We start from the raw sequence: 24,118 nt of genomic DNA, 5'->3' as shown, positions 1-24,118 counted from the left end.
TCTTAAGTATTCTGGATAGCTATTATATATCTATATATACATGTTATCTGTAACATTCATTTATTATATATCACATATAAACATATGCACATATATTTATTTCTACATCTGTATATTGAAAAACATGAATTCATGCTGATGCATCTAATTCCAGTCCAACAGCAGAGTTCATTTTCTTTCCCTGGGCTTCCATATTTTATCACCCTTCTCTGGCCCCCATTTTCCTTATTGTATCTATTTGACCAGTGCCTTTATATGTAACCAATCTTCCATCCCTGCCATCATCTCTGCCTGGTTCCCCAGGCCAACCTCCACTGTTTGGGCTCTGAGTCCCCATTCTGAGCCGCCCACGAGCTGTCCTGCTCCCTTCCAACACACACGAGTATCCCGGGGTGTGCTAACACCACGCCGTGTCAGCTCCCCGTCATGGACATCTTCTTCCGGCTTTGGCTCTGCGCCATGTCTCCCACATGACATCCTCCTGACAACACCTGGGCTTGAGACCCTCACACCGGGCCCCCGTGGCTCTCTACTCCCACCCTGTGCCACAAGGTAGGTGCCTTCCTCATGCTACCCTCCTCCTGGCTGTATGACTGGACTGTTAGGAAAGGGAAGCAGAGGAAGAAGAGAATGATTTTTAAAAAACACGTAGTTTCTCTTTGCTCAAAACTCTCTAATGACTTCTGATCACACTGAAAATGCAAACAACTTACTGCTGGGCTTTTCCAGCTCTATATGATCTGGTCTCTGTCCACCCTTCAAATGCCATCCTGTGCCATTCTCCCTCCTGCCATCTGTGCTGCAGGCACATTGGCCTGTTCTGTCTCTGTGACCACGCCAAGGTCACTCCTGCTCCAGAGCTTCCGTACTCCAGCTTTTGTACTAGCTGTCCTCTGCTTGAGGCCCAACCACCATCTAAGCGACGGGCACTTAGTCCCCTCTCTCCCATCCCCCACTTGAGTTTTATTTGCACAGTAGTTACTATTGATATTTTGTGTTTGTCTCTGTCCACTAAAGTCTAAGAAAGCTCCATGAAAGCTGGTTCCTACCCATTGCTATGGTCCAGCCTCGGGTGAAAGAATGCAGCTGTAAACAGCGAGGCTCTATTAGAGCTCTCCCCATCGACTTCCTCTATGCAGCAAGGGATGTCTGAGAGTGGGCCCTGTGCACCGTTTTCATCAGGGTGGCACTGAGCACTGCCCGCCTCCGCTCATGCTGTCCTCAGTGTGCAGCCACCACTATTACTGCTCCACAGTCATCCGTGGAATCACCGCCATGGGTAACACCACCATTACCTGTGTCAGAGCTTGAATGCTTGTGTTGATGTCACCACTGGCTACTTGGGAGATAATAAAATTGATTGTGGATGCTGTATTACTGTGCATATCATCAAAGTGTGGAGAAACAGCCCGGATCCTAGAGAGCAGAGCAAAGGAAAACATTCAATTATTACAAGGTAGCCCAATGAGTTGGAATTATGCAATTCCCCACTAGATCCATGTTTCAATAAGGAACCACTATTAGCCAGATAGTAATCTATTCTAAAGGAAATCAGTCCTGAATATTCACTGGAAGGACTGATGCTGAAGCTGAAACTCCAATACTTTGGCCACCTGATGCGAAGAACCCACTCATCTGAAAAGACCCTGATGCTGGGAAAGATTGAAGGCGGGACGAAGAGTGGACAACAGTGGATGAGATGGTTGGACGGCATCACCAACTCAATGGGCATGAGTTTGACTCCGGGAGTTGGTGATGGACAGGGAGGCCTGGAGTGCTACAGTCCAGGAGTCACATAGAGTCAGACACGACTGAGCGACTGAACTGGACTGAATCTATTCTAAGAAGCTGTAATTGCACAGAGAACTCTCTTCAGTATGCACACCCCGACGGTCACAAACCACTCACGCTGAGACGGGCTAACTCACTTGGGCTCAGGAATGAGCACCGGCTCGAAAATGTCGTCCAGCTTGTGCTGCACAAGCTCGGGCATCTCGCAGCGCACCGCAGAGCTGTCGCTCTCGATCTCGTCCAGGTCCAGCTGGAACTCCCGGCGCACCATCTGCGTGGCCTCGGGGTGCCCACTCATGCCTCGGGCTTGGCTAAGGGGAGCAAAAGGAGGCTCCTGAATCAGAGAGACTTCTGAATCTGAGGGCAAGAGCAGCACTGCCAACCTCCCCAAAGCTGCACGACAGACGTTCAACTTCTGGTTTCAGCCCCCCCTGAATGATTTAAATCCTTGCCTCTAAGCAAGTGTCTTCAATGGGCAACAACGCTGGTTCATGAATATCCTAAGAGAGTAGATTCACTTGTACTTACAGTACTGCCAAATTATAAGTATCCTCTCTAGTTCACTAAAGCCAACCAACCTTGTATAGCTATTCTGGTTGTGGCAGTAAATAATAAAGAATATTTATATTGACTCAAAGGTCATGATTTCTGGGCAGAAACCTAAGAAATATCTAGACTGCCTGGATCTTTTCCACCAATTTAACCAGTGTTTATGTTTTTCTAATTACAAGCATCATCCCATGCAGTGTTCAGTAAATTTTATACTTCAGGGACAATCACCTCTTTTTAGGAATAGTCACTCTTGACGAGTTGGGACCAGCATTACATTTAAGCAGTAGATATTCAGTTTCCAAATTCAAACTGGTTAAAATTAATACTCATGATATGACCCAAAATAGAGTTGTCTTGCTTAGAAGGCAGTTTTTTGAGTCCCTAAGCCAATTCTGGGTTGCATGCATTTTACTCAGCTTAATGAGAAGAATAGGAACCTGTGCATGACCAAACATAACACAAGGAAGAAGGTGAACCAATGCTTTGGCCACATGACATTGAGCTGACACTTCTGCTAGCCAGTGGACTTTCAGGGAAGGCTTGACTCATAGCTACTTGAACACCCTCCACCCTGGTTATAAACTCTACACCAGTGGCCCTCCAGAGGGGATGAATCCAAGTCAGAAGTTAGAAAGATATAAGAGCCCTGCTAATGAGAAATTAGCAGGCAGTACTTACATCCTATAAGTGCGATACATAATTCTGTCCACGGAAAAGCAGTGAAAGAAGGCACAAGACTATTTAGAAGTGGTTTTGAGACAAAGACAATGAAGACTGAAGGATTAAACATTTGGTTACAAGACATATACCCAGACACTGTGTCATGCATGATCATGGCTACAAGAACTCAAGATTATGTCACAGGATAAGCTCTGAGCACACAGGCAAAGGCCACAGAAGCACCTCGGGCCAGCACCTCGCCCCACATACTTGAGTTTGGAGGACATGTCCTCAGCTGGCCCCTTGCGCAGCATGTTGGTGTTGCAGCTTATGCTCTGTGTGCGCTGAGGTTTCTCTTCCACCTGTTTCACTGGTGCAGCCGAAGGCCTTTTTGCCGACCGCTTAATTCTCTCCTCAAGCATGCTCATATCTTTTTCAGAAAGCTGTTAACAGAAGCCACATTTATTAGCTCACCTCTCTACTAGAATTTCAGAGAATTAAAAACCTCATATGGTGGTTTAGTTGCTAAGTCGTGTCCGACTCTTATGACCCCATGGACTGTAGCCCGCCAGGCTCCTCTGTCCATGGGACTCTTCACGTAAGAATACTGGAGTGTGTGGCCATTTCCTTCTCCACGGGGTCTTCCTAACCCAAGAATCGAACCCGGGTTTCCTGCATTGCAGGCAGATTCTTTACTGAGTGAGCTATGAGGGAAGCCAAAAAACCTCATATAATCTTCATATAATTGGAAGACCTAAGAATTAATTTCCATTTTCATGCTGAAGCAAACAGGACCTCCTAGGTTACAGTATGTTCACTTCCAAACACTACCTATACTTTAAAATCAACTGTTGCTAAAACCTGACTTGCTTTAGTAAGAGAACATATGAAACAAGGAAAGGATACAAAAGAAGAGGTCAAGAATTAAACAAAACTTCCTCATTTTTGTGGTGTCACCACTAAACTAGTGGTGTGGCTATGGGCAAGAAGCCTCACTTCTGGTCATCTGTAAAATTCCCATCTGCTTTATCTCCTTCACTGGCCTTATAGTGAGGATTAAATGAGATAAATGTAAATAAAAAAATATAAGCACAGGGTAAATATATGTGCTACTAAGAGGTAACTGGAGTGAAGAACAGGTCCAGTCATGGTAGTGACTGGCTCAGAGGAACTAGGAGTCACAAACAGAACCTTCTATGTTTGGAGAGTCTGGCTAATGGCTGTAACTCAAGACCTTTTTGATCTGACAGGTACCAGAATCCACATTATATACAAGTGAGTACTTATTCACTAAAAAATAAATGTAGTAAAATTATCAAGGAGACTGCCAGGCACAATTTAAATCCCAGACTACCTCAAATTTCTTGATTCAAAAATAGTTTTCATCTAAAGCAAATTGATAAGAGGGGAATGCTCAGAAAGAAAATCTAACTTCTGGTAAAACACAGCCTTAAGTGTCCTAAAGTAATCAGATGCGCCATCAAGGGTTTATGTGGATTTCAGGACATATCAAGAGGTTGAGTTTTAATAAAAAGTGGTAAAAACTTAAGAGTTGAGATGAGATGAAATCTGTCACCTACGTGATCTTTCAATTCACAACATGCTGAAAATGTTCAGAGAAAAGTGACTCACGGTTCCAATCAGCTTGAACACTTGGTCCCCATGCACATTGTACACTGTGACGATGGTGTTGAGCGCAGCATTGCGCACAGCGTTGTCACGGTCTCCTATGTGAATCGCTATCTCCTTTAAGGCTTTTCCCGGGGTTGGCTGGCAAACATTCATGCCATAGGACTCAACCAGACACCCCAGTTCTTCCAGGCACTCTGATGGGGAAGAAAAGCTAGATTAAGGACACTCAACACACATTCGGAGAAGGCAATGGCACCCCACTCCAGTACTCCTGCCTGGAAAATTCCATGGATGGAGGAGCCTGGTAGGCTGCAGTCCATGGGGTCACAAAGAGTCGGACATGACAGAGTGACTTCACTTTCATGCACTGGAGAAGGAAATGGCAACCCACTCCAGTGTTCTTGCCTGGAGAGTCCCAGGGATGGGGGAGCCTGGAGGGCTGCCGTCTATGGGGTCGCACAGAGTCGGACACGACTGAAGCGACTTAGCAGCAGCAGCAACACACATTTGGCACAAAGGCCTATGTTTACTGGATACATTTCCCTTGGCATACATGAAGGGCTAAAGTCTTATTCTGGCTCTCCCTTGAATATCTCCTTGTTTATTGCCTTCTACAAAATATACAACGAAACAATGGTGCTATCGCAAGTGCTCCCAGCAGGGATGCTGTGAGTCAGATGGCCCCTGTGCACCTGATTTCGTCACCAGGGAGGTACTGGGTAGTGCCTGTATCACCTGATACTGTGGCTCCACCAGTGTGCAACTCATCACTCTCACAGTCCACATCAGAAGCCTGGAACCAAGAAACTTCCTGGTTCATCTATAAACTATTTCTTTGAGAGGTCACTGTTGCAGACACAGGCATCAATCAATAGTTGCTTTACCTGCTCTCTGCTTGGAGTTTTTGGATTTGGTTCCTTCCATGATGAAGGGGAACATCTTGCTGGCTGGGTAGACAAGGCACATCCGGTTCAGGATGGCACGGACATCTTTACGAATGACATCCTTTGGTTCTCCGACCTGGTCAACAAGGAAAATAAGAAGAAAATGAGTGGTGGAAAGTTATCATCATACAATAGATGGAAGACGGGAGAGGGAATAAAAATACAAGAACTGAAGTAGCTGGGAACTTGAGTAATCTTCCAGAGTGAGAACAATGTCTTACCTTGAGGATAAGATAGGGGATAAAGGAAGATGCTTCGTTCTCAGTAAGATGATATTCCTCATCACTTAGCAGGGTGAAGAGCAATTTTAAATATTCAAGGGTTTTCATGAGGACGCTTGTATTGGTGTCAAAAAACCGCAGTGTAACCCACTTTAAGATAAGATCCAGGCAGCCAATGACACCCTCTTTCTCGCTCTCCAAGTGCTTGAAACAAAACGATACAAAACTCCCCAAAATTAGACTGTATAAAAATTTAATTTCTATTAGGCAAGTAACTCTTAAATTTTACTACAGTCCCCAAAAAAAGATAATAGATTTTTAAGCCTCTATTTAAGACCCCAAATTATAGACATGTAGTCATTTATTCAATCAGATAATAAGAAAGTTCTAAGAACAGAGAACATGGTGTATTCTAGTTCTCAAGTCATGCAACCTCCTGATTATTTCACAGAGCTCAGTGTTTTCACACATCCAAGATTCATGCCTAATAATCTTGTTGCAAACTTACATCAACCATGACAGCAAGGGCCTTGTTATGATGCTGAAAGTCTGAGTGAAACATCTCATCTTGTAACCATTTAGCGACACAGCTAGACATCTGAGTTTTTAGTTGCTCAATGTATTCATCCCGTGGAGTAGTAAAATTCCACTTTAATACCTGAAAACAAACAAACAAACAAACAAACAGTGAAAAGGGGCTGTAAGGGGTTCAACTGAAATGCACAGAGACATTCTATTTAAAGCAGCTGCAGGAATCAATTTAACAGGATATTTTTAAATTCACCAAGATTAATTTGTAATTAAATATGAGTGCAAAGTGCTCTTTCCATCTGTCATACACTGGAAGCTTAATTCTTAAAATCTTTTAGGAATAGAATTTTCAGCAATTTTTACTAGAAAAATCAATGCTGTTATCCTATAACATGGTGAATACTGTTGGCATAATTTTAATAAGGGGAAAATTTGTAATGTGTATAAAAATTTTAAATATGCATATTAGTCTAGGCATTTATTATAAATATATTTACATACATGCACAAATTGACATTCAAAGATGCCTATGGCAGTATAGTTTATAAGAGCAAATACTTAAAGGTTTAACATAGTGGGTTGAGGATAAAGACAGGTAACACATACGATGTACCAATAAACTGAAAGCACATATGCGTTCAGATACGGAACAATCTTCAAGACAGTATTTCAAATACCATTAAAAGAAAAAAGTAAGATTCAGAACAAAGAGCATGGCATGTTCCCACCACTTGTGCACAAGGAGAGCTATATATTTATACATATATGATTGTATAGGAATGGAATATTATTATTTTTAGAGTAATAAATTAAAAAACTGGTATTTTCCCTGTTCAGGGAGACTGGAGTAGGAGACATGCTTTTCATACTTTCTCTACTTTTTTGCAGTTTGAATTTTTAAAAATTTATGTACTTTGAAAATTTTTTAACTGATTAATAAAACCAAAACACCACCAAAAGATAAATTATTGAACTAGCCATATATAGTTATCAAACCTATCCTTTAAGGTATCAGGTACAAGAAAGATTAAAGGAGTGGCATATTACATATGCGTTAATTGATAAAAATCAATGACTACTTTCCAGTCTTTGATTCTAAAAAAATAAAACCCCACAAACCCACCAAACCCTCGAAAACTTCTACTTCTTTCTACTGGGAGAAAAAAAAGGCAACAGCTCCATTCCATAGTTTCTTTGGAAGGAATTAATGCTGTAGGATTTCATACTTCCATAATGTAGTCTTAGAGAAACAAGATATAATTCACAAGCAAAAGATTTAGTTAATTATTAGATATTTCACAATGCTATGAAGTTCAGACAGAAACTTTAACTCTTGATTATAAAACCAAGCAAAAACTTCCTGAAGATTTTAATTCTTTCCTTACCTTTAGTCCTTTCTCATCTTTCATTCTTTGCTCCTTTCCATTTGGAACAACAATAAAGACAGGACCAGATTTGTCTTCATCCTCCTTCAGGCTGGTTTTGCTTGGAACTTTCTTTCCCTGTGCAGTCTACAACCAAGGTGCAGGGGATACTGATTAGATAGATTACTTCTCCTTAGGATTTCACTGTTACTGCCTATTAAAAGAGTACCGTGTAAACCTTTCCTTTTTGTATCTTTTTTTATCTTTTATATCTTTCCCGTTCTATATCATATTCCAAATGAAAGAAACAAATGAATAGAATCTTGCATTTGATATGTTTGTGCACAGGTTTTCCAGCAATGTTTCTGATAGCAGGCTTAAGTAACTGTTGGTTAGTGCTTAGGGTGGCATGTGATGTGGTTGGAAAAGCTATATCAATGGTCTGGGTGACAGGTTATTTTTGTTTATTGAACAAGTCTTTAAAAAAAATTGAGAGATAAGTGACATATAAAGCTATGGCTTTTCCAGCAGTCATGTATGGATGTGAGAGTTGGACTATAAAGAAAGCTGATGCTTTTGAACTGTGGTGTTGGAGAAGACTCTTGAGAGTCCCTTGGACTGCAAGGAGATCCAAACAGTCCATCCTAAAGGAAATCAGTCCTGAATATTCATTGGAAGGACTGACTGATGCTGAAGCTGAAACTCCAATACTTCGGCCTCCTGAGGTGAAGAACTGACTCCTGATGTGAAGAACTGACTTTGAAAAGACTCTGATGTTGGGAAAGATTGAAGGTGGGAGAAGGGGATGACAGAGGATTAGATGGTTGGATGGCATCACCAACTTAATGGACATGAGCTTAAATAAACTTTGGGAGTTGGTGATGGACAGGGAGGCCTGGCGTCCTGCAGTCCATGGGGTCACAAGAGTCGGACACAACTGAGCAACTGAACTGAACTGAACGAATAGTTCTTTTCTTTCTTGAAATCTTCATCACTGTTTATAGCTTTCCATATTAATGACGTTTTGAACAGCAGTCACACGTTTAGTATCACTTAGTTGAGAAAGCTTTTCTGTTTCTCTGCATATAAAATCTCTATCACATCATTCTAACTGAAGACACTTTGAGAACCTGCTTCTAGAGAAAACTGCTGAAACATTTTAAATACTTAAGTTATTAAAGTGGCTCTTCAAAATAATCCAAGATTTAGAATCTTTGTATCAGATGGAAAGAAACTGTAAACATATAGTATACATGTTTAAGGTAAAATTTGAATTTCATTACTGGAATTATTATTATAGTAAATGGAGCAAAAGTCTGCTATTTCCAGAAGGCCAGCATTTCTTTCTATTTCAAAGACTGAAATCATTTAGTCAAAACAAATAAGAGATGAGTTATGTCAAATTGCTTTGTAAACTGCAAAAGTCTGAAAAAACAGTGGCATTAAGAATACAGTCAAAAAATACCTTAAAGCACTTGTGATCAAGAAACTAAAATAAGTGCTTGTTAAACGTGGGATGAGGAGAGGAAAGAGGACAGGAAAAGAACAGTTTGATTGATAATTCGTAGGATAAATACCCGTTTAAATTAACTCACTGAATTGAAGGACCCAAGCACAGGGAAGGAAAATGAGTAATTAATACTTAGAAGGATGGCCACAGGATGGCCCTGCTATAGTGGGGATATAACAATAAATGTACTGGATAATAAAACATGTCCTCCACTGACACATCTTCATCAGTTACATGTAGTTAATAAAATAGTTTTCTCTAGATTTACTATTGATTGCACAGTTCTGCAATTTCCCTTTTGTAAATATAAAATAGTCAATACTCTGAATATAGTGACAAGCTCTGAATACTGATACAGAAATTGACAACAATTTGCTGGGATTAAAAAACTTAATTAAATGAAAAGACACCCGAGGATACATAAGGCTAAGCATTTGAAAACACTTCTTTAAGCTGTTCAATTCTGCATGGATGCTAAAAGACTGGTGATCCATCAAATTTCACTGCTGTGGGGACAGAAGGTCCTTTGAGTCTAATCAGAACACTTTGTGGTATGATGACTTAACAGCCACATGTGGAGGAAGTTGCTTACTACTGAAAATCTCCCCCAAATACCTGGATGACAGTAGCTCTTGAGAATAGGATGCCTCTGTTTCATGGCATCATTAAAAGTGAGCCACAGAAAGCTGTACAAGCACTTCACAGATAATATCCTTCCATATGTAGTATATGTCTTAAAAGAATGACTTAGTGTAAAGAAATATTTAAAAGCAACTCTACACTTAAGCTGCAGAGTTAACATACCTTTGTTTTAGAGGAAACTCCTAGAGCCTTGCCCTTTTTTGGATCAGGCTTGGATTCTACAGTGCCAGAAACAGAATCTTCAACAGGAGCTTTGAGAAAATAAGAACACACACTGTAAATACAAACTCTAACTAATATCACTATATTCTGAGCAGGTTCAAAATACAATGATGGTGAGAAAGCCTACAGTTTTAAAATGTATCCCTTTCTAAAGTGTTTAGATTTTTTTCCCCCCCTAATCTTTTTTCTCCACAATTTCCTCTTTAAGCACAACCTCATGAAATTAGTTCAGGAAATCTACATCTGCTTTATCAACACTTAAACTGCAGTTTAAAAACTATTTTCTAAATAGCAATTAAAAATTAATTAATTTTAAGCAGTTAATAGCAATTAAATACGTCTACCTTTTTGCTAGATGGATACTGCTTCAAGAGAAGGGTCTATCACCTTTGAAACTACAGGAAATTATATATACCAATAGCAAGATTCCAGTAGATGTTATAACTGAATATACACTTTGATACTAACAATTTTACACACATAAACTTTCTAACGTTTTAGCACCCCACTAAACAGATTATTGCTTTGTTTAAGCACTAAGTCCAGCAAAGCAGTGGTTACAGGTTAGTATCTGTTTATATGTTATGGAATTTTAACATTAGGATGAAGAAGTCAAGAGTTTTTCCTTGACAAAGTTGAATAAATATTTGAATGCTGCTTTTTTTTTTTTGTCGTGACCAGTGGGGATTGAACCCGTACCCCTTGTTTCACTGGAAGTATGGAGTCCTAACCACTGGACTGCCAGAGAATTCAGTAAATATTAGAATCCATCAGCAAACAGCCAAGTGCAAGGGAATGAGAACTCATTTGTGAATGAGGAAGCAGAGTCCTCTGCTGGTTCAGACACTGACTTGACTGTTTGGCCATGTGCAAGTCACTTAACCTTTGGTATTCCTTGTCTGTTAATAAAGGGGATTCAGCTAGATGACCCCAATTGCCCCTCTAACTATAATATCCCATAGCAGAAAATAGTTATGGAAACCTTAAAAATAAGATTGAGCACTTGCTTTCTGGAGTATTTCACTGTGCTACTCCAAAACTGCTTTTTGGAGTTGGAAATCAAGTTAATTATCTTCAAACCTTCAGCACAGTTACTGGCAGAAAACAGGCAATTTGAGGAGTTGGAGGGAGGGCTTGGGATCTAAGCCATGAGAAACTGTGATTTAAAAATGAACGTTAGATTTAAAAGTTCCCTCGGCTATTTTAATTCCCCTATAACCCATTCAAAATAAACTTACCTGAGGCAGTCTGGAATTTGGCTGGAGCTGACCCTCCCACTGGTTTGGATGTTGCTTTAGCAGGTGCAGTGGGCTTGGCTGGCATGTTAGCTTTGGCTTTCTCTAACATGGCCAACACCTGATCTTTAGAAGTTGGCTAGGAAGACAATATAATAGAGGTGAGAGGCCACAGAAATGATATACTCATACTATGCTTACTAACAGATCTACTGTCAAACAAATCTTTGAGCTCCTGGTTTTGAAATACCAAAGAAGGGACGCAGCACATAGTGCAAGAGAAGTAACACATTATGAAGTCACACTAAGTTAGCTGCCATTCTAGAAGGTCACAATTTTTATCCCTGCAAAGCCAGCAGATTCTTTAGAAGTTCTACACTAGTAAATATTTGATCTGTGCTCTCATTGGGATTTCAAGTTGAAACTCATAGAAAGTAATATAATCTTTTGCCTCTATAAATTCATGTTCAGTATTTTTCTAATGGCTTTTAACAGCAGCAATAATAAGTAGAAATACTTTTAGTTTCCCAGTAGCCTTGGCCATTTTCTCATATCCTAAGTGCATCATGAAGAATGGCAAGGCGTCCTGGGCCTTCTTTCGCACGTCTCCATTGCGATCCTCTAGGCAAGAATAGAGGTGGGGAACACAAAGGATGAGGTCTGTGGGGGTGGAACGAAGAGTCGGTAGTTTCTCAGCCAGCCAGCCCAGAAGCTGTCAAAAGAAATAAAGACCAGTTACATAATTCGTGTAGAAAACTGTTATTATTTCTGACCTTAAGCTTAATGATTTCATCAGTACCAAACACTGAATTAGTTCTCACACTGCAACTTTCCAATACAAAATCAGTTATTTTCTTGTTCAATGAAATAATAAATTTAAAATGCTGACAATCAGTTAAAATAAGGACAAAGTTTTTGGGACCATATTTGAGCATTCAGCTATTAAGTTTTAATTGTTCTTAATGCATTTTAAAGAAGAAAAACTTTCACACTTCTTTTTTTTTTTCTCAATTTTTATTTAGAAAGTTCAGTGAAACAACATGGTATCACAGCTTAGAAATATTTTAATCTCATTATAATTTATCAATAAAAAAAATCTAGCAATTTTTTATTTTAAACAAAGAAATTTATAAAAATAATTTTACATTTATAAAATGAATCATTATTTCACAATAAATTATTCTTTTTTACTACCTGAAAAAAGTGTTATATAAGTGTTTTTGTGTTATATAAAAGCAATAACTTCCCTTATCAATATTTTAAGATATGCTGAAAACTTCAGTTCCTTTTTGTCCAGCATTTTTGGCAGTTAAGTATACAAAAATATTATATTTCACATTCCCTGACCGTGGTTATTAAAACAAATTTGCTAGCAATAATTTCTAAAACATGACTGTTTTAGTAAATAGATGCAGATAAGTTAGAAGGGACACTAACAATGAATTATATGTTTTATATTTTAAAGGTTTTTTTTTTTTTAGTATCTTCTAAGAGCACAACAGAAAACTACAAGATGTATTTCCATCTTAAAAAATCAAAAGCATTCTTATTTGTGAACTAGAGACACTAGCATAAATCTTTTCAAAAATGAGTTAAAGTTTTTTTCTGTTCTCACTCTCTCTCAAAGATATATTTTACCATTTCCAGGTACCAGCTGTTAAAGGGATTTTATTGATTCTATTAAATCAATGCTAGCTTCTAAGTAATCATTTTTCCATTTTAAGAGTTAAGAAGTTACAGTTAACAAAAGCTTTTTATTTGCAGGGCAAGTGGGGGTTATGAAATCATAATCTTAGAAATTTTGAAAACTTCTGTAAAAATCATTTAATTCAGTCTCTTGGAGCTTGGGGAACGCTTTTTATATCATTAATAATTACTAAACCAGTTTTTCACTGCTTCAGCAAATACAGTGTGTGTGTATTTATTTGATAGAGAGAGAGAGAGAAAGAGAGACATCACTATTTCTTGAGGCAGACTGTCGATTGTTTTAAAATAAGCTCCAGCTTTAGATAATACCAAATTTGGGGCTCCAAAGAACTAGATTCCTCAGTCCACTGGATTTTTGAAAATATGCTGTCAGTGATTTTAATTTGTCTGTGCTTTCATCATGATCTACCTGCTATACATTTTATTTTCTTTGTTCAAAAGTTTTTAAAATCTTTTTATTTTAGGAAGAAGATTCATTAAAGTTAGAAGACTCATTAAAGGTACAAAAGTAGTTTCTTATTCATGTTGCAACAAATTTACACTCATTTATATGTAAATATGTGTTAACAGGTAACACAATGGATAATATCCAATTATCACTCAATTGTATTTACTTAAAAACCACAGTAAGAAGTTCACATTTTCATACCAAAGATTTATTCTCCTTAAAGTCCATTAGACCTGGGCTAGAGTGCAGCTCTCCTCCTCTTTAGGTTTAACAATCTTTGGTTATATTATTTAAATCCTCTAAGCTAAAGGTTTCTTAATTTATAAGAAAAAGATAATAATACCTCTTTTACAGGAGGGCTAAACGAGGCAACATGTGTGTGACAGATGGCTAATTTGTCTCCTGATATCAGAATCCCAGAGATGGACAGGTTTGTTGGCATGAGGCTTTCTGCCTAAAGACTATACTCCCAGTGTCCCTGAGAACCACATGTGGGCATGTGCTAAGTTCTAGTCAAAGGATGACTACTTCTAGATTTGTTTTCTGAGAGGGAAATAAATGCCTGTCTTGCTTGAGCCTCTTTTTAAGGGTTTCTTTAAACAATTTAGCCTGTATCCTAACTGATAAATTTAACGTTTTATTTTACCATACATCTTCAAATATAGGCAGATTTCAAGGAATACCCAGTCATCTTTGAAATGCCTATTTAAAATTTTCTAATCTTTTATAGGCATATTTAACTATGGGCCAAAAAGATGCTTGTAAGTGATTCTTCAAAGAAATATACCCTATTCTACAGCAACTGCTTTAATTTTCAAATCTGCAAGTTTAAAATTTATTTTAAAAAAAGAACTTGGCTCATTTAATATTAATCTGGGATTTCTGATCTACTGTTCTCAATGAAGAAAACTTAGTTCTTCATCACATATCACCATAAAGCAATTATTTACAGATTTAAATTAATAATAAGACAACACATGAAAGTAGTACATGAGATTCAACTGGTTCAGGCATAGTACAGGTTTATACTATACAAGCGCACTGGAACTAAGTGATAGACATTGGTTGCATCTAAAGGTTTTAAACAATAGCAACAACAAACAAAATGAACATATAAACAAGAAAACAGGATACGTCTTTATAACAGCACCATGAAGAAGTCTTGGCTAAGAGTCTGCCAAAAGTGCTATCCTGAGATATTTTAAGACCAACAACTTTTCACATTTATGCAGTGCCATTCAGAAGTAAACATACTCTCACAATTGCTTTTGTTTGGAAAGAGACTGGTGTGAAATGACTGAAGCTTGATTTGCAGCTATTTTGTATGGTTCTTGTCCAGAGCCTTGAGGTGGCGAAAGAAGTGGGGTTTCAGGAGTTGAGATCTGGTCTGTATGCACCAGTGTTGACATTGAACCCAGAAGTATAGTCTGTCCAGTTAATGGATCTTGAGACAAATGTGGGTGCATTGGATGATGGAGATGGTTAGCCTCAGTGGAAGCACCACCCAGTAACATCTCCTGAAGTAAGTTGTCAATTTTAACCATTCCATAAAGTTTAACAAATTGTATTTGCTCAATCATTTGCCACGTGATGCTCTGCAGTGTGGGCAGGAGCAGAAGCAGCTCCCCAAATCTGCCCCTGGAGTCATACTGCCAGTTGTTGATGTAGTCCTCCAAACTCAACTGCACTTGGAACCGCATGTTCTTAATCTTCACTGGATCACTTAGCCCTTTTGCGTCTGGATCAAAAAAGACAACTGCCTTCAAACAAGCATATTCATTATCATCAATCTGAATTTCTTGAAATGGTCGGACCAGCTCATCTAGAACCCGGTTGGCCACACGGCTAATCTCGACTTCACAGCTGTTGCGGTGAATAACATAGTTGCTCCCCAAAAGCAAAATATCTTTATACATCATGGATCTCTTTGTAGCTCCAAGCAATAAATGTTCCCCTGCGTGAGCTCTCAACAGTGCCACCTGATCATCCAGTGGTAACTCGCAAAAGGCAGGAATATATTTAGCCCATTCCACCAAGACTAGGAGTTGCTGTTTCATGGATTCACAGACATCACCCATACTGGCAATTTTCTTAACATTTATGTCAGTGCTCGCACCAGGGCTTGAGACTGAGATCTGGCGAGACCGAACTTCTGCTTGCGCCAGTGTGTTGACGGAGGGGATGTTGCTGCCGTCAAATGTGCTTCTTCTGGTGCTTATTCTATCACATTCATTTTGTACAGCTTCTTTTTTCATTCCTGCTCTAAAGCATTTTCTTAATCGACAGTATCTACATTGATTCCTTTTGTCTTTGTCAACAACACACTGCCGACTGAACCTGCAGGAATAAACATGACTCTTGTGGATGCTGCGTCTGAAGAAACCCTTGCACCCGTCACAGCTGGAGGCACCATAGTGCTTTCCTGTCGCTCTGTCCCCGCATATGGCGCAGAGAGTTGACACGGTTATATGCGGCATTCATATTTGTTGTCTCTGGGACAGAACTATCAGTCTGCAAGCTCAGGCCAGTCACTCAACTTCTCTCAAATGCAGTTTTCTCATCTGCGCGGAGCGGCTCCTGGAGCTCCCGCGTCGCCGTAGCCGTGCGGCCGCCGCCGCATCTCCCAATGGCAGGTCCCCCCACCCACCCCGGCTGCAGGGGTCCTGGGCCACACTTTTTCCCAGCCCGGGAAGGAGCTTTTTTTTTTTTTAATTCTAAGAACTATTCAGCTAGAGAAGATCCAAAATATTTATCTGATCAGAAGATGACAAGTTCTACCAGGACTTCTGTTTTCTGCCTCACACAAGAGAGTTATTCCCTATACCTCTAAAATAATTCATATTTGTATCTATTTTTAATTGAAATATTTATCCAGATGATTGCAGTTTCACATGCAGTTATAAGAAATACTACAGAAAGATCCCATGCACTCTTTATTCCATTTCCTCCAACAGTAGCCCTTTATGAAACTATAACCACCAGGATTCTGACATTGATACAATTCACTGATTATATTTAGATTGTTCCAGTTGGACTTTTTCTCAATTGTTATGTGTGTATATTTAGTTCTCTACAATTTTATCATGTGTCAATGTATCCACCACCACTGTCAAAATTTTGAACAGTTCCATCCCAAGAATCCCATGTGTTGCCTCTTTTATAACCACACTCACGTCCCTCCTCCCCCTCCCCCTCTCTAATCCCTGGCAACTATTAATCTGTTATCTATTTCTAAATCACGAGATTTCAAAGTTATCTAAATGGAATCATATACAGTATGGAACTGTTTGGTACTGGCTTTGTCACTCAGCACAATTTCCTGGAGACTTAACTGACTTGTTGCATGTATCAGTGATTTATTTCTTTTACTGCTGAACAGTATTACATATATGATATATAACAGTTTGTTTATAAACATTCACTTGTTGAAAGATAACTGTTTCCAGGTTTTGGCTATTTTGAATTAGCTGCAATGAACATTTGTATATGGGTTTTTGCATAAACATAAATTTTCTTTTTTCTGGAATAATTGCTCAAGATTTGTTGGGTCATATAGTAACTACATGTTTAGTTTCATAAGAACTGCCAAACTACTTTCCAGAGTGGCTATATCATTCTACATGTCCACCAGGAGAGTGTTCAAGTTTCTCCACATTCTTGCTGATGTTTGGTGTTATCACAACTTTTAATTTTAGTAATTCTGGTAGTTGTCTATCTCGTTGTAGTTTTAATTTGCATTTACTTGATGACCAGTAACATCTGAACATCTTTCATGGACTTATTTGCCATCTGTAATCCTCTTCAGTGAAATGTCTGTTTATGTCTTTTGCCAAATTTCTAATTAATTTTTTTAACTGCTGAGTTTTGAGTTTTATATACATTCTTGATGATAATTCTTTATCAGACACAGAATTTGCAAATATTTTCTCCCACTCTAGCCTGTCTTCTCATGTTCTTCACATGGTTTTTTGCAGAGTAAGAGTTCTTAACTTTGATAAATTGTGGTTTTGGTGTCAAGTCTTATGAATTCTTTGCCTGAAGAATTTCTATATCCTGAAGGTTTACCCCTATGTTATCTTTAAAAGTTCCATAGTTTTATGGCCTGTGTTTAAGCCCATAATCCATTTTGAGTTAATTTTGGTGCAAGATGTGAGATTTAGTTCCAAGTTTAATTTTTTTGGTCTCTGGAAGTCAACTGCTCTAGCATTATGTGTTGAAATTCAGGTCACACTTCCTTCACTGCATTACTTTGGTAACTTCAAACATAGTTGTTCATATTTGTGTGGGTCTATTTCTGGGTTCCCTCTTCAGTTCCACCTATCTGGGTCTATTCTCCTCTTTACCCCTTGCAATCACGTTTTTTTTTTTTTTTCTTTCTGACCACACTGCTTGGCTTGCAGGATCTTAATTCCCAAACCAAGGACTGAACCTGTGTCCCTGGCAGTGAGAGCATGCAGTCCTAACCACTGGACGGCCAGGGAATTCCCCACAGTGTCTTGATTATGTTAGCAATTTAGTAATCTCTAGTGTTCTTGCCTGGAGAATCCCAGGGACAGGGGAGCCTGGTGGGCTGCCCTCTATGGGGTCACACAGAGTCAAGCACAACTGAAGCAACTTAGAAACAGCAGCAGCAGTACATGGTAGAATGGTTCTTTCCATTTTTTCCCTTTGTCAAGATTGTTTTAGCTAGATTGTTAGTTTTAAAATAACCTTGACTTTGTCTATGGAAAAAAAACTTTCTTGAATTTTGATAGGAATTACATTAAATTATGTGAACAGAACTGACATTTCTATTATGTTAAATCTTCTAACACACAAACATCTCTTTGGGTCTTCCTTGAATACTTCATCAGCATTTTGGAATTTTCAGTATACATACTTTGTATTTGTTTTAAGTATATATGTCTCATTTTCTTTGCAGTGATTGTACATTGTACTGTTTTTAACTTCAGTTTCCATGTGTTCAATGTATTTGACTTTTGTCAAACATGATTATGTTTATTTTGTATCCTACAATCTTACTGAACTCATTTATTCATTTTGGTTATCTGTAGGTATCTTGGGATTTTCTATGTAGACAGTCATGTTATCTGCCATTAGGGATAGCTTTATTTATACTTTCTCCAGCTATATGCCTTTCATTTCTTTTTCAGGTCTTACTGCAGTGACTAGAACTTCTAGTTCTATGCTGAGTAATAATGATGAATGTGGACATCCTTGCTTTGTTCCTGATCTTAGGGGGAACGTGTTCAGTCTTCAACCACTAACAGTATCATTTATAGAGGTTTTATGCAGATGCTTTTTTATTTAAGTTGTAATTCTCTTATATTATTACTAACTTACTGAGAGTTTTTATCAATAGGTGCTGGATTTTCTCAAATCTTTTTTTTGTGTCAGTTGATAGGACTGTATGACTTTTCTTTAATCTGCTGGTATGATGGATTACATTGATAGATTTCTGAATGTCGAACTGCATTTTTATGTCATGATTAAAACCTCTTATTTTACTATTTAAGAGTTGAAGAAAAGAGAAAATTTCACAAATTATTAAAAAATTATCACTAACAAAGCAAATGAAAAGGAAAAAAAAGAACCATATGAATAAAAAAGCTCCAGGAATTTGGTTTCATTTTATTAGCTATTTTATAATGGAACTCATTCTATCCATAACACATATGATTTATTAGGTAGGCTCAAGCCTCTAGGATGGTAAAAGACATGAGTAAAGCACATCATATTTGTAGTACTAACCTCTTGCCTCAAGAAAGGATTCTCCTTTTTGAGCTCTTCAGAAAGATCTTCCCCCTCTAACCATTCCTTCATGCCAGTCTGTTCTGCCCAAGCATTCACAGTTGCTAGGGCAGCAGATCGAACATTGTTCTGAATGGAGGAGAAAATCAGTAACTATCACTACGGTTTGGAGGTAAGGAGTGAAAAGTGTATTACTTTGTAAACATGAACAACAGAGGTTTCTCTACAGGTCTACAATAAACATACTTGAAACATTCTTCATCTTCTCTGAAACAACTAGATCTATGGGCATACTCCAAAGTAAAGCAGAAATGAAAACTCTAAATTTTAACAATCCTATACTTAGTTAATTTGGCAAAACATTGAACTGGGCATAAAATATCATGTTAGGGGAATAAACACCTAGGTTTTGCTTCCTGAACCCCTGGGGACTCTCATGTCCCTAGTTATTTGCTAAAGGATATAATTCTATGTGTTATAGAACTCATAATGGTTAGCTTAAAATGATTAACAATTTGAATATTTTGTTTTTATATTAATTTGTACTCACAGAATGAGAAGGATTTAATGACATGAAAAATATTAAAACAGTCCAATTCCTCAAATTAAATGAATTACACAAAAATAAACATTCAAATATTCAATCTACGGATACATATAAGAGCTTGTAACTTTCAATGAGACAAATTCTAGGACTGTGCAACTGCAAATATCTTACTGAAGTACTAGAAGATTGTACTCCAGTTCAGGGGAAAAGGTAGAAAATAAAATACATTATCCAAAAATTTTTGTTTATTCACTCTTTATACCAACACTTTAAACAATGATATCATAATAGCAACAATTTTTTAGTATGTACTATATGAGGCAGATACAGGTACTTTATGTACAGACTCTTATTTAATCCTCTAAGAATTAAATTCCACAGATAAAGCACTGAACCTCAAAGAAGATAAGGAACTTATCTAAGGGTCACAAAGCTAGTAAGTGAGGTATGTGGTCACCTTAATACTGCCTGGGAGGTAAAAATGTTTTATTATTTTCCTTCCAATAGTCTCTTCTCTACAAAAAGTTTAAGACCGTTTACATGCACTCTTATATTCATAAGAAAAGGATTATTCTTAGCCTAAGTACGTGTCTGGTTGTTCCAGAATGCAGCTGTGATGAAGAGAATCAGGGATACCTTGCTGTCTCCAAGCACTGTGATGATAGGGATGCCTAAGTTCTTCACGTGTTGCTTGATGTTTGGGCCCACGGCTACCGCCAACTGCTGGAGGATAGTCAGCGTCTGCTGCACCTGAGTGGGAAGAGGCAACGCCTTATGTTCAAATCACAGCACCGTGTGTTCAGAGTTTTGAAAGTTTGCTGCTATATGGTCAATGCAGTAAGAAGTTTCTGGCCTAAACAGCTGGTTATGATACTAATCAGCTTATGAATAATTTTCAGGTGATGGCCTCTCCCTTAATCATCAGTTCATAAAACTGGAGTATTAGAATTTTAGACTAGATTATAATGCTTTATAATTTTAAAGTAAGGTAAAGCCTAGTTTAAGAAAAATGTGACATAAAAATCCAAATCAAAAAATTAGAAATTAAGCTTGTTTACATTATAAGCAGTTTTATATACAAATACTTAATAATATCAGAGGTCTTGTAAACAGCAAATCAGGTTCATGAAAATTTGATTAATAAACTTGTCATCTACCAACAAAACTTGAGGCACACTCAGAATGAAAGGAAGCTATTTCTAGTTCAAAGAAATAAAATGATCATTTTCTTTTTTCTTTTTTTCCACTGGTGAAGGTTATTGAAAAGGAGCCCCTTACGGAAGGGGAGAGGGGAGAGAAGAAGAACAGGATTATGTTTGTTTTTTTTTTTTTCCAATTGGAGTATAGTTGCTTTACAATGTTGTGTTAGTTCCCAATTTACAGCGAAGTGAATCAGCTGTATGTTTACATGTATCATCTCTTGTTTGGACTCCCCTCCCAGTTAGGTCACCACAGGGCAATGAGTAGAGTTTCCTGTACCGTGCAGGAGGTTCTCTGTTTTAATAAATTGGTTCTGTTTATTAAAATACATACAGTTATGTATTTTATACATACATATATATATAATATACGTCTATATGTCAATCTCAATCTCCCAATTCATCCCACCCCTCCCTTCCTCTTCGGTGTCCATATGTTTTTTCTCTACATTTGTGTCTCTATTTCAAGAAGAGGCATATGTTCTACGTACGTACCAAGATTTTATTTGAATCATTGAGTCGACCCTTCAAGGCTGTTGGAAGTTCACCTATGTTCGGCTGGATGAATTTTGCTTCATTGATAATAGCTGCTACTTCATCAAGGCCTTCTTTTCTGATCTTCCAATTCTTGTCACCAATCTTAGACACCAACTCTGAAGTGATTTTATCACTGAAAAAAAAAAAAAAACAGAAGACAGAATCCTTAATTCCTGATGCCTAAAAGAATGTCAAAGAAGTCCCCTTGACTAAGAAGCAGAAGGCATCATTAAGAAATCATTAAAGAAATCATTAGCAGTAAACCTGATTTCTGTCCTTGGCAAAAGATCCACAGCATCACTGCCCCCGTCATCTGGTTCATCTCCATCTTCCCCTTCGTCTGTCCCACTTGTGCTGTGTTTGGAAATCCCTCTGGTTGGAGCCGGTGGGTTCTGTCCCTGCATCTACACACAGACAAGTCAGTGAGGCTAATGAACTCGATGAAGAATATGAGAGCAAACTGGTGAGAGAATGGTGCTTGTGTCAAACTTTCATATTCCCTCATAACACAATATTCACACAGCACATATTTTAATTAGATTTAGACTTCAATTCTGAGACTATGTGACAAAAGGTTTATTCAAGGAAGGACAAGTATATTTTTAAAAAATTGTTACATTTAGTGTGCTTTTAGAATATGTAATTCTTTCAAAATGTTTGATATATCAGAGCTACAAAGGATTCCAAGGGGAAAATGTCCCATCCTATACCATAGCTATCTTGTTCTCTTTCTCACAAGGTCATCCATTTCTTATGAACTCTTCCCAGTGATACTTCATATATATAAATGCAAATACATCCATATTCTTCATTCTAAACATTTAGAAGTTTAAATTTAACCATATGAGCATTCTCAAGTCAACTATGGATTGAATCATCTGTGAAACCTTTACCTTCTCAAATTCTGCATCTATCTGGGATAGGAGGGCAGGCTTCTCATCCTCAAAGAACATTCGCAGAGAGGGACCAACGTACAGATACATCACACCAAGCAGAGTGATGGCAGAAGTCCTCACAGCCTGGCAGAACAAAGAAAACCTTTCAGGTCAGAACACAACCACAAAGATCGCTGTACTGTCCTATATATGCTGCTATGTACTCACTGGGTTTGTTGCAGCAAGAGCTGTCTTCACATTGCTAATGAAAGCTTTCACATTCAGTCTAGGAGAAATAATACTTAGAATTAAAAACAAACAAATGAAACCATCAAAATACTCACTGGGGTTTTATAAAGCTAGACTTCAGAACTGGCTTCCTTTAGATATGTCCGGAGTTTGACTTATTCTCTTTCTGCTGCTGCTGCTGCTGCTGCTAAGTTGCATCTGACTCTGTGCAACCCCATAGACAGCAGCGTACCAGGCTCGCCTGTCCCTGGGATTCTCCAGGCAAAACACTAGAGTGGGTTGCCATTTCCTTCTCCAATGCATGAAAGTGAAAAGTGAAAGTGAAGGCACTCAGTCGTGTCCAAGTCTTCCCGACCCCATGGATTGTAACCCACCAGGCTACTCCGTCCACGGGATCCTCCGGGCAAGAGTACTGGACTGGGTTGCCATTTCCTCCTCCATATTCTCTTTCTACACTCATTTAAAGTAAGCTTTAAATACTATCAATGTTAATTTATGCCTAAATCCACAGAATCAAATATCCCACCGACTTTTTGACATTTCCATTTTTATGTCTAGTAGATGTCCTATATCTGTCAAAACCAAACTCCTGACTGTCCACACCCCAACTCCCAAACTTGTTCTTCTCCTCACCTTCTCTATCTCGGTAAACAGTCACTTCATCCTTTCAACTGCTCCCAGTCATCCTTGACTCCTCTCTCTCTCAAGCCCAATATCCTTTTTAGTTTTACTTTCAAAATATATTCTATAAAACTAAGTCATAATATTTCCAAGTGAATATAATTCTTTGACAGAATTATTTCAACAGTCTTCTAATTAGTCTCCCTGCTTCTGTCCTTGATCCTACCTATTCTGACTGTAGTCTAAACAACCCTGTTAATCTTCTGCTCAAAACCCTCTAATGGTTTCCAATTTATTCAAAACTTTGAGGCTCTACAGAACCTGCCCCCTGTTCCTCCTTTGATCTTTCTTTCTTTTCTTAAAAAAATTTATTTATTTTAGTTGGAAGCTAATCACTTTACAATATTGCAGTGGTTTTTGACACACGCTGATATGAATCAGCCACGGGTTTACGCGTGTCCCCATCCTGCTCCTTTGCTCCTTCTCTCCTACCATTCCCATCTCCCTCGCTCATTCTGCTCCAGCGGCATTCTGAAGGACTGCCAGCCTGCTACTGTCAGCCCCTCATGTCCTCAAGGTCTATGTCTCAAAGGCATTATTTCGAAAGGATTTCTGTCTTACAGAAAATAAAACTACACTAAACCCTCCAAGGTGTTACCACTAATCCCCTATCTGGCTTTACTTTTGTTCTGTTGTTATTATGCTTTCTGATGTATTTTTTACTGTTTACTGTCATCTCCCCTTACTCAAATAAGCTCCATGAAAACAGGAATTTAATCTTGTCCATACTGTATTCCTGAGGGTCTGGAACAAATGACTAGAATATCACAGGTACTCAATATGTAGTTGTTGAATAAATGACAGATCACAGATGAATTAA

The 24,118-nt window shown here is 38.3% G+C and overlaps 1 protein-coding gene, 1 non-coding gene and 1 pseudogene across 11 annotated transcripts in view; all 3 read right to left on the bottom strand.

Moving 5' to 3' along the window:
• CKAP5 (cytoskeleton associated protein 5) overlaps positions 1-24,118 on the bottom strand; it is a 99,703-nt gene that overhangs the window by 11,938 nt on the left and 63,647 nt on the right. For 8 of the 10 annotated variants that reach the window (XM_070473077.1, XM_070473082.1, XM_070473083.1 and 5 more), the window contains 18 exons: positions 22,597-22,654; positions 22,387-22,512; positions 21,758-21,897; positions 21,452-21,626; positions 20,394-20,507; positions 19,211-19,339; positions 11,822-12,016; positions 11,308-11,443; positions 10,010-10,098; positions 7,717-7,842; positions 6,309-6,458; positions 5,801-6,004; positions 5,520-5,655; positions 4,636-4,829; positions 3,274-3,446; positions 3,022-3,045; positions 1,929-2,102; positions 1,296-1,416 (listed from right to left, as the gene is read on the bottom strand). In XM_070473077.1, the coding sequence (XP_070329178.1) occupies positions 1,296-1,416; positions 1,929-2,102; positions 3,022-3,045; positions 3,274-3,446; positions 4,636-4,829; positions 5,520-5,655; positions 5,801-6,004; positions 6,309-6,458; positions 7,717-7,842; positions 10,010-10,098; positions 11,308-11,443; positions 11,822-12,016; positions 19,211-19,339; positions 20,394-20,507; positions 21,452-21,626; positions 21,758-21,897; positions 22,387-22,512; positions 22,597-22,654 (2,464 nt within the window). The remainder of the gene's footprint in view (positions 1-1,295; positions 1,417-1,928; positions 2,103-3,021; positions 3,046-3,273; positions 3,447-4,635; positions 4,830-5,519; positions 5,656-5,800; positions 6,005-6,308; positions 6,459-7,716; positions 7,843-10,009; positions 10,099-11,307; positions 11,444-11,821; positions 12,017-19,210; positions 19,340-20,393; positions 20,508-21,451; positions 21,627-21,757; positions 21,898-22,386; positions 22,513-22,596; positions 22,655-24,118) is intronic. The other 2 variants (XM_020881815.2, XM_020881822.2) reach the window with 1 other exon arrangement.
• LOC139037262 (small nucleolar RNA SNORD67) lies at positions 5,303-5,413 on the bottom strand. The gene has a single exon (XR_011490092.1). It is a non-coding gene; the product is annotated as a small nucleolar RNA SNORD67 (small nucleolar RNA).
• On the bottom strand, positions 13,506-19,204 carry LOC110130072 (hepatocyte nuclear factor 4-gamma pseudogene; annotated as a pseudogene).

The sequence above is a fragment of the Odocoileus virginianus genome, chromosome 10 (genome assembly GCF_023699985.2).
Source record: "Odocoileus virginianus isolate 20LAN1187 ecotype Illinois chromosome 10, Ovbor_1.2, whole genome shotgun sequence".
NCBI lineage: Eukaryota > Metazoa > Chordata > Mammalia > Artiodactyla > Cervidae > Odocoileus > Odocoileus virginianus.
This window is presented reverse-complemented; position numbering and strand designations above follow the sequence as displayed.